Raw genomic sequence first — 15,327 nt, 5'->3', positions numbered from 1 at the left:
ACATTTCAAGAACATAGACAGCACACAAATGAAGGCAGATAACCATCATTATTGAAAAAGCTATCAAGACATATATAAGCTTGACTTCAGATGATTAAAATATAAGGCTGAGAATGACAGCAGAAGAATAACTTGATGGGCAACGATCAAATGTGCTTTTCTTTGAATGAAAGACTGACTTATGGGCAAAAAAATAGCCCTTCAAATATGGCAGGAAGCACAAACTGAAAGACACTCTTCAAAAATAGACAGTGAGACAGGACACAATTTTTGGCTACACAATGCCATCCATCACCCATCCATTCATTCATTCTAAAAATGAGTATTTCAAGTAAATATTTATTGTATGCCTATTAAGGGCCAACCAGTGGGCAAGGTGCCAGGGATACAATGATAAGCAAGACAGAGACAATCTCTGCTCTCTCAGAGCCTATTCTAAGGGGGAGATACAGGTAAATAAACAGCATGATAAGTGGTTCAGGATGCTATATAAACAAACAGCAGACACACTGACTCTATCAGGAAGTAGAGTGATCAGGGAAGACTTCTAGAGGAAGTGACATCCATGAAGAAACTAGGAGTTATAAGTGGGCCATGAGTGTTCACAGCAGATTCAACGGTACGTGCCCTTACTAACAGCCTATCCAAATAGAAGATGCTGTTAACATGTCTCTGCCCATTCAGCAATAAAATAAATAAATATATACTAAGCTACTGAGTTATTTCTATGTGCCAGAAACTGTCCTCACTGCTGGGCATACACAGTGTTAAACAATTTTGGAGCCCACTAGGGGAGGCAATGAGTAAGTTAAAAATACATTTCCACAGGAAAACATTCTATCTAGGAAAGGCTCTAGGAAAAGCTCTAACAGGCAAAAAAGTTCAATATAGACTCGATATATTTTTATCTATGACATGTTCAAAATGACATAAGATCTCTACCCCACCTGTCCCACTCCTTGTTAATGGAAATAATTAATCTCTTAAATTCTGTGTTTTAATTTGGTTTTCTATTTTTAAGTGTTGCAGAGCTTAATGAATAATCTGCAAATAACTTTAAGAGAAAGCTTGTGGGCATGTGATGTTAGCTAAACTTGAATCAATTATGCTTATATACTGTTATTCTTGAGTTTAATGAAAACATAATAATTAAACAAAAATGATTTAACTAATGTTTTCATTAGGCTCTCAAAGAAAATGCATTACTAAGCACCTAACTTTGTTTACAAAGCCACAAATATTAAATATGTCATGTTCTATGAGAAAGATGAATTGCAGTATTAAACTATTCTGCTGCTCTATAGAACACACTTTTGAAGATTTTATGTACGAGAGAAAAGAAATAAGTATAAATAGTGCAAAGGTCAAAAAAGGGGGAGTGCGATGAGCTCTAATTTCCAAAACAAAATAATATGCAGTGTGCTTAGTCATATATATACTCCCAAACACTCCCACAAAAAAAGCTATGAGAAATATAATCCTGTACCTGTAAATGCCAAGATGGACTGTGCCATCCATAATATATAGTCTTCAAAAATAGGCAGTGAGACAGGACACAGCTTGTGGTCAAAGAAAAGAAGCTGGAGAATTTCCAAGGTGAATACAGACCTGTCAACATGCTGGCTTCAAGTATGCAAAAAATAAGCTTTCCTAAAGCTAACAAACAAGGATGAACTCTGTAATGATTTAGCCAAAGAACCCATTTTTGAACTTCATAATTAATTACAGTGGAATGAGAAGAGTGAAATGAAAAAGGCAGTAAGGGTCTTCCAGTTACACATGGGGGATTGAACCTTTCTCTTCTTGAAACCTCTCTGAAATGACAGTGAAAAAGAACGGAAGAAAGGCACAGAGCAGAGAGGGTTGGAGAGCAAATTAGACATACTTGTAAACTTTTCAAAGATGGAAAGTGGATGACCACAGGTGACTATCTTAGGTTTCCTCCTTCTCCATTCTGCTAAGTGTTTTTCCATTCTGCAAGCAGGAAGGGAAGCCAACAAGAAACAGGCCAATTCACACCAGAGAACCCTCAAAAGGCTTAAGAATTGAAGGCACCAGATATATTTGACAGCAAGGGTGTGAGAAGAAGCTAAAAAGAAGAGGACTGGTCGAAAGTTTGTAGAAGGAGTAACAAAACCCTGTTCCATGGAGTGTACTAAAGATTTACAACCTACCTCTGGAGAGAATGAATGAGCAACTATATAGTCTTGAAGAAGTTAAGTGAAGTACTTACCTAAAATAACGGATTAAACAAAATTCTGTGTACTAAAGAGTTAGACCTTTATCCTCCCTCTTCCCTGACTGAGCTCCCAATCTCCCAATACCAGGTGAGTCAGGAGATTGGAAGGTCCTTTTCTCTGATAGCCTCAAGAGAAAAGATCTATACATACACTTATATCTGAGGGTTTTCCAGTGAAATGGCAAGATCCTTGCCCAATTATCTTATGGAAAGTTACCAGTTGTCAAGTGTTAGCTATACAAATATCAACATGTATTCATGTGCATACATGCACACCCACACAGGTTCTAAGCAGATTTTTGTAGACTAATATGTAACTATGACTATGAAGTCAAGGATCACCAGATTTTCTAACATAAACAATTATAAGGAACTCAGAGGAAACAGGCATAATGCAAAGAGTACTAAAAAACTGCAAAAAGGAACTATAAAATCTCCAGAGATAAATATATTGAATCCTTGAAACAAAGCAGAATGCCATTACAGATGGATATTCAGAAAATAAAAGAGAGCTTTTGGAAATTCAAAATATAACAAATGTGAAGTTCAGCAGAGGACTGGAACATCAAAATGAGCAAATTTACCCCTGAAAGTATAACCAAAAGACAGAGATAGTATATAAAAGAAAGAAGATAAGAAAACTAGAGGTTTGATCCAAAAGGTCTAATACATGAATAATAGGCTATCAGAGAAACACAGAGACAGAAAAACAGAAAATGGAGAAAAGAAAAACATCTGAGGAAGAATGGAATTTGATGGAATTTTCCAGGAAAAAAAATCAATGGATTTCAACATAGATATAGCCCATTAGGCATTCTGCACAATAAATGAACAAAGACCCACACAAAGGAACATCACTTTCTGGACTTGGGGACAAAGAAAAGATCTCAGAAGCTTACACAGATGATAGGTCACTATAAAAGATAAGGCATTCCGCTGGCACAGGCCTTCTCAATACCAACACCAGAAGCTAGAAGACAAGGAAACAATTCCTTAAAAAACATCTGAGGGAGTACGGGTTCCAGCCTGCAAGTTTATACCTAGCCAAAATGTCAGTCAAGTGTGTGGGCAGAATTAAGATGTTTTCAGACAAGCAATCTCAGAACATTACATCCCATTCATGCTTTCTTAGGAAGCATCTAAAGATTATGTTCCACAAAATGAGAGGAAGTTAAGCCAGTGAAAACTCAGTCTAGAAGAGTGGCAAAGGGAAGTCCCAAGATGACCACTGTGGATACAGCCTCGGGGAAGCAACCAGTGCCAATTAAAGCAAGATGACCTCCAGGAGGGAGGGAGGGAGAAAGGAACTGATAGAGTAGCTAGCTAATGAACAGGCCATACTGAGAAGATCTGTAAGGTGCTCTCAGGGAATTAAGGGACGAACTAGTGACCAATACACAGGAAAGCAAGCCAGTGAAAAATAAGGCAACTATTAATTCCAGGATTTTTTTTAAAGCTCTATAAGAAATGTAATTATGTGCGTCAGGCATGAACAATATGTATGCAATTGCACTAATGTAAAACACTATAATTTGATTTTGTGATCTAGCACTGGTGGTGGAGAAGGGAGCTATAGAGGGAGATATATCATAGCCTATAATAGAAAATCGATAGATAAAATCTAAAATGAAAGATCAAGCGTGCTATTTGGAAATATGGAGATAAATATGTGGAAACACCTAGAAGACTTGAGTGTGGTTACCTTCAGGGAATAGGACTCTGGATTGGGAAAGGATGAGGCAAAGGATTGCTATATGTCATTAAAAACCATATAAATATATTTGAGTTTTAAAAAGACATTACACTTTGTTAATTAAAACTATTTTTAAATGGCCGGGCGTGGTGGCTCACGCCTGCAATCCTAGCACTGTGGGAGGCCGAGGCAGGATTGCTCGAGGTCAGGAGTTCAAAACCAGCCTGAGCAAGAGTGAGACCCCGTCTCTACTATAAATAGAAAGAAATTAATTGGCCGACTAATATATATAGAAAAAATTAGCCAGGCATGGTGGCACATGCCTGTAGTCCCAGCTACTCGGGAGGCTGAGGCAGGAGGATTGCTTGAGCCCAGGAGTTTGAGGTTGCTGTGAGCTAGGCTGATGCCACAGCACTCACTCTAGCCTGGGCAACAAAGCGAGACTATGTCTCAAAAAAAAAAAAAAAAAAAAAAAAAACCATTTTAAAAAGTCATTAAGAGTAAGACTTCAAGCAGAAAACCCTGTTGCCCTCTACCATAATAATGTAATTGCCCTGCCCTATTCCATGGAAAGTAATTTTAGAAAAGATCAGAAATCTTCTAGTAGACAATCAATAAAATTGGTATTCTAAATGTTTTGCATCCAAACTGTCACAGAGCACTAAAATCAGATGTCCATATTTCTGGCTTTGTTTGCAACTTCTGCTATTCTGCTACCTGAAAACTGAGTATCTTCCTAATACCTTCACCTTGACCAAATAATGCACATGGAGAAAGCTCAGAACAAAGAAACAACAGCCAAAGGTAAACTGACTTCAGTGAATCAGAACAACTCAAGGGAACCCCTATGTGAAATGAAGGGACCTATGGGCAACCACCCAGAAAGGATAGTAGAGACAAGGGATCAAAGGTTACAATCATAAGATTCTAGCAATTCTGACTTTAAAACCCCTATGGAAATGCAAGCAGGACTTTCAAAGGTGTAAGTCATACAAATAGGAACAACTCTGCTGGGTCACATGCTTTTATTTTCCTCCAAATTTCAGGCATTCTTTCCACAAAATAAAGAAGTCCACTTTTTCCCCCTTGAACATTCTATCTGATTCAAGAAAACCTTGTGATTTAAAATTTTAAGATAACCCAACCAATTTGGTCAGCATTTCAAGAAAGAGCTATTGTGCTAACTGATGATGCACTCATGGGATGCAGGCAGGGACCACCTAATTTGTGGGGCTAGGGCAAAGTGAACACGCAGTGCTCCTTGCTCAAAAAGTATTAAGAATTTCAAGACAGCAAGGGCAGAGCAATGAACCATGCACAGGGCCCATCTAAGCACAGGGCCCAGTGCAACTGTACAAGTAACAGGCTGGCTCTGGGTGCACAGGTCAGAGCAGTGCAGTCCTTTTTTAAAAGTTTTTGAGTTACATGTTGGACAGGACAGGATGAAGTGATTTACTGCTAATTGGTAACAGGTGATAAAACTCCAGGGAGAAATAAATTCTCTAACTTCTTATTTGCTATAGGTTCTGAAAGAGAAATGTAAACATTTTGACATATTCCAGGAACTTGTTTGGAAAATAGTATTATTTTGTACTTTGTATTAGGGCTGAGATTCAAGGCCTTTTGGAATTTATTTCAGTTTAGAACTTAAAATTTTTTAACAGGTTTTAACAGGTTTGTGTCATGTCCAATTTGTCTTGAGTTTTTAAAAACATGCCAACAAAAGGTCACTTTTAAGGACAGGCTGAATGATTTACATGATTTGCATAATTTGCATGATAATTACAGTACCTTTCAGTTAAATATAACTGCAAATGTGAAGTACAAATTACTAAATAGCAATCTCCAGCAGTACATATGTTTATGGGGATACTTGAATAGTATGTCTCTTAGCAACCACTGACTGCTTTTCAGATTTGCAGAGTGGTTGGAAGCAATCTTTAGAATAGGCTGCTAAACTACTGCCACAATAATCCACCCAATGAAATAATTCAAGGTTTGGCAATTCATTTGGGTCTAAAGAAACCATTTTCCCACCCATCCTAACATAGATGAAAAGTATCTTTATTGAGAATAGACAAAATTGTTCTATAAGCCAAGGCAAGTCTACACACTTAGAGCTATAGAACGCAGTTACCAAGTTACCTACATCTAAAATCAACATCACTACAGACACAAGTGCACTGTGCAATGAAACTGACTATCTTTGATAAATCTGACAGCTTTCTTGTGTAAACATTTAAATGAGTACATAAAAAATGCTAAAGGTTATATAAGCCTACATTTAATTAAAATCACAATGAAATTCAAGTGAGCCAGTCATACCATTCTTGAATAAAAAACAAGAAAACCCTTCAAGACCCTTGAATAAAAAACAACAAAACAGACTGTTTTATCTGGCCCACACAAAAATTTGGATTTTCAGCTTCTCTTGAAAAACCAGAAAATCTAGCAACACTTGGCTCACTTACCTAGAGGCCAATAGTTAACAGGAGTGGATTCGCAACAGGGCGCAAGCTCTCTAAATCACCAGTTTCCATCACACCCTTTGCTTACACCCAGATGCAAATTTTGTCCTCTGCAAAAATTTAAATGTACTATCACTGGTTTTCATATAAGTTATATGTTCCTGGCACTAATACATTTACTTCCAACACTAATTGAAAGAAATCAGTTGGCAAAGGAGAACTGATGAGAATCCTGGGACACAGGAGACCACATGTAACAACTTAAGAGAACCTGACATTCTGAGAAGAACCACATAAGTAGAGTCCAAAGGGTATTAATGATTTTTAGAATAAATAATTCGTAGCACACTGGGTAAGACATGATAGACTTAACATTATATGATTTCATTGTCTGAAGTTATTACAGAAAACACAGCTAAAGAAGGTTCTAAACCTTCTTTATTAGAATTGATCCTGATAAAAACATGAGTGACAGAATCGGTATAACATTTACTGACTGCTTACCATGTTGTCAGGCATTGTTCTAAGTGTTTGTATAGGTATTTAGTTATTAAGTCTCCTCAACAACCTTACAATGTAATTACTATGTATATATTTTGCATCTACTTTCCAGATAAGGAAACTAAGGCAAAGAGTAGTTACATGGCTTGTCCAAGGTCACACACTAAAAAATGGCAGAGTCTGAATTCAAACTAGTTTATACACTTAACCACCAATCTATACTGCTTCCTGATGAAGAAGAAAAACTCAAAATATTGAGAAAGGCTTTTAAGTCAACACAGGAAGCTTTCTTTCAAGCTTCAGATTTTAAAAGGACATATGCAAATGCTGAAAGGAAGGAAACACAACAAATATTAGACATAAAAGAATGGTGCAGTCCTACAAAAATAGTCTTAGAAAGGCTAATGCACAAAATCAGCTGAGGTTTATGAAAAATGCATGGCAATAAAATGAGATTGCACTTGAAGCTGAAATCTTTTTACTATTCTTATTGATTGTAACATGTTCATTATTTTTAAATGTAATAAATAGAGATATATTTAAAAAATAGTAAAGATCATCACATAATCATGCCCTTCCAGACAATTCATAACAATTTGGTATATCTCTTTCCAAAATTGTTAATGCATATTGCTGTAGTCTGAATATGTCCCCCAAAAATTAGTGTTGGAAACTTAATTGCTAATGCAATGGTGTTAGGAGGTAAGGCCTTTGGGAGGTACTTAGGTCCTAACAGCTCTGTTCTCATGAACTGAATAATACCACTATAAAAAAGACTTTCTGGAGTGGGTTCACTCTTTAGCCCTTTCATGTTCTGCCATGTGAGGGCACAGTAAGAAGGCCCTTATTAGATGCCAGTGCCTTGATCTTGGACATGCCAACCTCCAGAAATATGAGAAATAAATTTCTGTTCTTTATAAATTAGCCAGTCTTAGGTAGTCTGTTATAGCAGCACAAATATACTAAGACAAAAATACCAACATTCCTTTTCCCTAAAATAACGCTGGCTCAAAAATTAATCTGTTCCATAAAAATGCATGTTTCACTTAAAAATCGATCACGTGTTGCTCTATCAAATGCTTTTTACTAACTGATGAATATCCCACTACATGAATGTCTACAGTTCAACTATCTCCCAAGAAACTTTTGTTTCCAATTTTCTAGTAATTATTAACAATGATACATTCAATATCTTTGTATACATACAAAGATTTTGAATATATCTTTGTGTCCATATCTGATTATTTCTCATGGAATTGCTGGGTCAATATTTGAGTTGACAAAATACTATCAGATATCTTCTTCTCAATGATTATACCAATTTTATGTATGTATGTATGTATGTATGTATGTACTTATTGATTGATTGATGGATACATCATCTTACGGGTTTAATGGCATATTCAGAAGGGTCTTCTCCACTCAAACTTCTACTATGTTCCATTTTCCTGTTAAATTCCACATTGTTTTAATTACTGTATCTTTATAATATGTTTTATTATCTAATAGATAAAGTACCATATTATTAATCATGTTTTTCAAATATTTATTTCATGAACTCTGAGAATTTCAAATAAAAACTACTGGAATTTTAATTAGAACTACACTAAATATATAACTTATTTGGGGATTATATGAATATTTTTATGATAGCAAGTCTTCTCATCTAGGAATACATGACATTCTACATTTATTCAAGCCTTCTTTGCAAAATGTTATCATAAGCTTCATATACATTTTTAAATTGTTTCAAAAGGTGGAGGTTTTAAAAAGCAAGGAAAAACAAAGGGGTGTGAAAAAGACCTGATTACAGAGTGCAGAAGTGGGAAGGACCCGCTAACTCAAGACAGTTAAGGCATGGTTGGGGGAGAAGACGGAGATGGGGTGGGATGGGGGATAACAGGGTGAAATATGAGCATTAATCCCTCTGAGCCCTGGTCTGAAGATGAAATTCATCAACAGATCCAACAGATGGAAGGTAAAAAAGCAAACGTTGTAAAAAATGAGGAAGGAGCTGAAAATGTAAACTATATAGATGGACTTCACTATTTAGCTCTAGAAGTTCACTAATGCCATATGGCAGATGAATGGCATTTCTTTTTATGACAAAGTTACAAGGCCTGTAGATGAGGGGATGCAGTAAACACAAAAGTCCTGGCTTTTACCACAGCATCTAACAAAGTCAATATGCTTTCTTTATTAACAAAATTAAGAAATGCAGAAAGGATGATAATATACTAGTAAATGTCTAACTGGTTCAAGGATAGAATTAAAATATTACTGATTACTGAATCTGTGTAAAATCAGGGAATTTCTAAAGGCATGTCCCAGGTCTCTTCCACAGCCCTGGCTAGTTGAACAATTTTAAACTATGACTTAGATGAGGTTAATAATTACAGATGTCATAAAGAGGGAAGACAAGGTGAATAAAGGAGAGGATAATGATCCACAAAGACCTCCACAAACTGGGGAGAAATCGTATTCCACAGATATATATGCCAAGTCCTACACTTAGATTAAAAAAACAAACAAAACTGCTTAACAAACAAGAACAAGGAGGCTGGGTGCGACGGTGCATGCCTGCAGTCCCAGCTCCTGGAAGGGATGAGGTGGGAGAATCGCTTGAGCCAAGAAATGTGAGCCCTGCCTGGGCAACATAGCAAGACATCATCTCTTAAGAGGGGAAAAAAAAAAAAAGGAAAATATGGCTTTATAACAACATGAATAAAGCTCAATCAGAAGTCAGCTACAACCTCAAGCTTAAGAAAGGTTGGCAACATCATGCTATAGCAAGAAATGGCAATGAGACTTTCCCCTTAAGAAACCTAGAGTGCAGACAAAGGAATGACAAACCCAACTGGAAGCTGCGTTGGGCTGCCCAGGCTTAGGGCACTGTGTTCAGATGTAGATGTCATAATTGAAGACAAATGGACACATCCAGAAGATCTTGAAGGCTTCAAAAACTAACAGATGAGAAAAGGCTGCGAGAACGAAGGCCTCATTCTGCAGCAGAGAATGCACACTGACAGCTGGTGGGCCAGATCCAGAAGGCAAACAGGCTTAATTCATCAACAGGATTTTAGTAATATCAGAAAATTTCATATAAAAATCTGGCTTTCTGTTTCTCTTGGAGGAGGGTGAGGGGAAGAAAAGTCCAGCAATAACTAAATTGAGAAGAGTAGACAAAGACCCCTTTAATAGGAGCCAGTCTATATCCTATCGTCTGACACCTATGAATGAGCCTATGAGCTTTTGAGTTACAACCGCTGTTCTAGAGAAAAAGAGCCAAAGGGTAAAAACAAAACCTGTCTTCTAAGACCTGAAAGATTACATCTAGGCTAGTGATATTCTAAGAGACTATTCTGGGGAGAATAAGGCCAAAGGGTACAAGGTATGGGGAGGCTCAACATAAAAAGGAACTTCCTAACAAAAACAGAATAAGCTGCCCGTGTGGCTTTTCTTCACTAAAAAAGTGTCTCAAAGAGACCGATTTCCTTGGTAAAGAACCAGAATATACAACCCGAAATGTCCTTTCCAAATCTGGGTTTCTCTGATGTTTCAGTCTTATGAGTTTTATCTTCAGTACCATCTACCATGGACAGCACACTGGGCTGGGCTCTGCATGTTTTTTGTGTAAGAAAAGCTCTGGCTGCACAGTAAGATCATAGGATTTACTGATTCCATGGCAGCTAAACACAGGCTCTAGTGGAGAATCATTATGTGATCCTCTCAAGCATGTTAATTCACCATAAATATGAGAACTCTATTATTTCATTAGTGTTCAGACATGAGGGCTACTCCTTCCTTGAAGTCATTCCAAGTTACAGAGAGGGGAATCCCAAGGAGGCATCACGGCATAATGGACAGAAAAGCAGAAAAGGAAATATGCTTGAATAAACTGGATAATCTTTCCAGACCTCAGTTTATTCATCTATGAAATGAGCATAAACACCTAGCCATGTTTATTATACAAAATTCTTGTATAAATCAAATTAAGTAATGCACGTAAAGGTACTCTGACAATTATACAGTGCTATATAAATGCAACAGCTTTCCAATACAAAATGAGGATCTATTATGTAAACTTTCATTTTTCTGCAAAGAACTTTGTTTCCTTGGTATAAAGGATCTGTATCAATCTACCTATTTGCCCAGTGATCTTTTTACCTACCTCTCTATCTCTATCTCAAACCTCACTTTTCCAGCACCTCCCATATTAAGGAAGTGAGCCATGACTCACCAGTGTGTCAAAGTACACTAAATGTGCAGTAGAGCATAGCTCAATGATCTGCTTCATGTACCTAGGGGGAATAGGGTGTCTGGGTGCTAATGACCCCACAGGCAGGCACCAACGCTCCTTTCCAGCTCTGAGCTGATCACTGAACTTCGGGTTTTTTTTTTGTTTTTTTTTTTGCGACAGAGTCTCACTTTGTTGTCCAGGCTAGAGTGAGTGCCGTGGCGTCAGCCTAGCTCACAGCAACCTCAAACTCCTGGGCTTGAGTGATCCTTCTGCCTCAGCCTCCCGAGTAGCTGGGACTACAGGCATGCGCCACCATGCCCGGCTAATTTTTTATATATATATCAGTTGGCCAATTAATTTCTTTCTATTTATAGTAGAGACGGGGTCTCGCTCTTGCTCAGGCTGGTTTTGAACTCCTGACCTTGAGCAATCCGCCCGCCTCGGCCTCCCAAGAGCTAGGATTACAGGCGTGAGCCACAGCGCCCGGCCTTGAACTTCGGGTTTTAATTCCCCTCAGTCACATTACCCGGGGTGTACAGAGCCTCCATGGCCTCAACTCTCTGGAGCTTGCCTGCTGCTTGGCACTCTGTTGAGTAAAGCCCTATGAAACGGCTGTGTTTTGAGTGTTAAAAACAGTCAAAATATTGACTATGGCTCAACCTACATGCTCCAAATTCTAAATGTATTAATTTAATTAGAGAGGGAGCAAAAAGAGGCAGGCCATCATGAAGGTTATCAGACTTTATCCAGGTAAGGTAATAGATCAATTTCCTGAAAAATCAATGTTTTAAATTTGAAATTCTGCTATTGGCTCACTAAGAGATAGATATTTATTCATTTCTACCTTAGGTAGCTCACATGTCATTCAGAAAGGAGCTATGACAGTCCATATACCAGTTTGGCTCAAGTACCCCTTTTTATACATGAATATCAACAGAGGAGCAAAGAATATTACCTAAAAATTCAACACCATGGAAGTACCCAAGTCTTGGTAAAAAGGAAGGTGTGATCTATGGTTGTAACATATAAAATGAAGAATCACAAAAAATATGCTCCCTAAGAAGTTCCAAATAGATAGGTAAGAGTTAATCTCTTCAGGGAAATTAGACGGTTAATAAGCTGTGCTATTTCCCAGCAGTGAAAGCTCACCAGTACCCTAAGTTTTGGTTATTTATTAACCCTTTGCACTCAGATGTCGAGTGTGACTCGACACGGTTAGCAAAAATTATAGAGATTAAAATTACTCTTTGAATGTATCAATAATTTGAAATATAAAAAAATCCAAACAAATAAGTTTGTATGAAAAGAAACTCCAGTTTTTTATTTTACTGCCACGCTTTGTAAAATCTGGGGTATTTAAAAAATTAAATCCCAAGTAGAATAAAGGAATCGAGAAAAAAGCAAGCGAGTGCAAAGGGTAAAAAGGTTATTTACGCTCTGCAGTCTGAGCTTACCTACTCAGTTTTAACAGATCTATGCAATAGTTCTTTATGCAAATGAGTTTTTAAGCTACATAAAGATATACACAAACAAGGGTTACATAAATAAAATTCCTTCATAATTAAACTTTAGGAAAGAAAACCACAAGGACATAGGCATTAGCATTCCTGTCTATTTAAAATGTAATTAATTTCTACCACACATAAATTAAAGATATATCTATTATTTTTAATGGGCAGTAATGGAAATTAACTTATGTATATTTATTTGTTTATAAGGTGACAATCGTCACTGAAAATTTTTTTTGAACAAACACCAACAGAAAATGAGATAAAGTGTTAACTGAATAACAAATGCCCACACCCACAAGAATATGCTTACCTGTAATACAAATTTCTGATCTATGTATTTTTTGGCAATGCTGGGTTGGAATTCTTGGCTTTCCAAAAATCTTATGAAAAATTCATATACAAGCTGCAACAAACAGTTTATAGTTAATTTCAAATTATGATTCACTGAAAATAGTATTAAAAACCATGAAAAGCCTATAACACTAAAACTGGCAGGGATTAAAAAGTTGATTTAACATCAATCGACAAATCATACTAGAATTTCTTGTGGCTCAGTTACTGTTATTCTTTTTAACTTTTAAAATTAAAAGTTAGAAAATACAACCAAAAAAGCAAATAAAAATCCATGATAGTCTTATCATTCAGAGACAACCACTGTTAACATTTTAATGTATATACCTCCTTCTACAGCATACTCATGTACTATAAATATATCTTTTAAGGTTTTACAAACTACTTTTACCATTTAAACAATATATTATGAACAATTTACATCAACAATATCTTAGTAGCTATTAGTAGTCTATTATACATGATTTATAATGAATAAGTCCACTATTCATAATGTAATAAGTGATTACATTTAAGTGATGTAACACTTTGACATTTAAGTGATGTCTGAATTATTTTTCTATCATTATGCCACAATGTGTATCACATAACATACATCAGTGTGCACTTGTTCAATTATCTCATGAGGAAATATTTCTAAAAGTGGAATTGCTAGATTGAAAGATATTCAAACATTCAGGATTTTCGATACTCATTGTCAAATTTCCTTTTAGAAAGTTGACGGCAATTTACACTCCTCCAAGCAACATATGGTGGTGTGACTCAATATTCTCATCTACAAAGAGGCAAACTCGAATAACTGTCCTCATAAACAGTGGGAGATCACTGTTTATTCTCTTTGCATAATAAATTAATATTAAAGGCTACATTTGATCCTGGTATAATATACAACAGTATATAAAATCAGAACTTTTAAGAGAAAGGCACTGCGCTGGAGGCCTAGTTCTTTTCCTTACAAACTGTATAAAATTTAGTAAGTTAATTTCTCTGAAACTGTTTCTTCAACTTTAGAATGAGATAACAATCCCTAAAATTACACATGATAATATACATAAAGCCCTCTGTATAGTGACTAATACATAGCATCAATGTCACCATTCCTAAAACACTGTATTTGCTAACTTTTTGGTCTCACTCCTTTACACTTAAAAATTAACAAAGACCCACCCCCCAAAAGCTTTTGTTTGTATGAGCTATATATATAAAACATTAGAAATAAAAACTGAGAAAATTTTAAATGTTTTTATTATTTCATTTTAAAACAATAAAATACATGTTAATATATTTTTGTGGAAAATAACTTTTCCAAAAAAATTAAGAAGAGAGGTATTGTTTATAGTTTTGTAAATCTCTTTAATGTGTGACTTAACAGAAAACAGATTCTTATCTGCTTCTGTATTCAATCTGTTATGATACATTGTTTTAGTTGATGTATATAAAGAAAAGCAAGCCTCACACAGACCTAGTAGTTGGAAAAAGGGAAAGTATTTTAAACTTTTCACATAATTGTGGATATTCTTTGATACTACATCAAAACTCAACAAATTTTCATTTCTTAAAGATTAGTTGTAAAGCAGAATCTGAAATGATATCAATGAACTTTTCATCCTTTGTTACACTAAAATCCAATTGTTTGTCTTGCATTTTGAATGAATCTTTATCCGTGCAGTTTCCTAATAGTATTCATTTGCAAACTGGAAAATATTGGTTCACTGAGTTATGTAGACTTTCAAATGTTGGCATATTACATATAAAGTATCTTTTAAAAAATTATATTCTTCAATATCTCCAATTTTACCCCCCCAAAAGTCTTTAAGCTTTGGGAAGTTATATACAGCTCAAGGTGACAAATACAAAACAGATACAAGTTTTCTAAATTTCTCATTTTAAATTTTGCTTGAATGCTTCGATGTTATCAGTGATCACAAATACTGTCACTTGATTTCCCTGTTTTACAGAAAGAATGCACCATATTCCCAAGTCTGAATAACCATAGTTTGTTAGTCATTCCTTCAATGTTTCATGAAAATGTTTCATGAAAATCAGCTAGCTTACCCTACAAATCAGAACAATAACATAAGTGCCTTTCCACAAGATAACTGTTATATTTCATATACAGAAGTGATTCATCAATACTTTCCATTTTGTTGTGCAGAATATTTTTTTAAATGTGTACTCCAGGGTCAAAATTTAATAAAATTAATGATTTGTATTGCTTCTTTAAGGATGTTCAAGTTCAATTGGCTTTTTTTTTTAATTGCAAGTGTGTGGCAATAGTAAAGAATACAATGACAACTTGACCAGTCTGGTACAACTGCCTTGAT

General features: G+C 35.9%; 1 protein-coding gene across 2 annotated transcripts in view; it reads right to left on the bottom strand.

Annotated features, from left to right (window-relative positions):
• Positions 1–15,327, bottom strand: part of PPP2R5E (protein phosphatase 2 regulatory subunit B'epsilon) — a 153,151-nt gene that overhangs the window by 23,826 nt on the left and 113,998 nt on the right. For both annotated transcript variants that reach the window (XM_012777661.2, XM_012777662.2), the window contains exon 5: positions 12,963–13,055. In XM_012777661.2, the coding sequence (XP_012633115.1) occupies positions 12,963–13,055 (93 nt within the window). The remainder of the gene's footprint in view (positions 1–12,962; positions 13,056–15,327) is intronic.

This window comes from Microcebus murinus, chromosome 6 (genome assembly GCF_040939455.1).
Source record: "Microcebus murinus isolate Inina chromosome 6, M.murinus_Inina_mat1.0, whole genome shotgun sequence".
Lineage (NCBI taxonomy): Eukaryota > Metazoa > Chordata > Mammalia > Primates > Cheirogaleidae > Microcebus > Microcebus murinus.
This window is presented reverse-complemented; position numbering and strand designations above follow the sequence as displayed.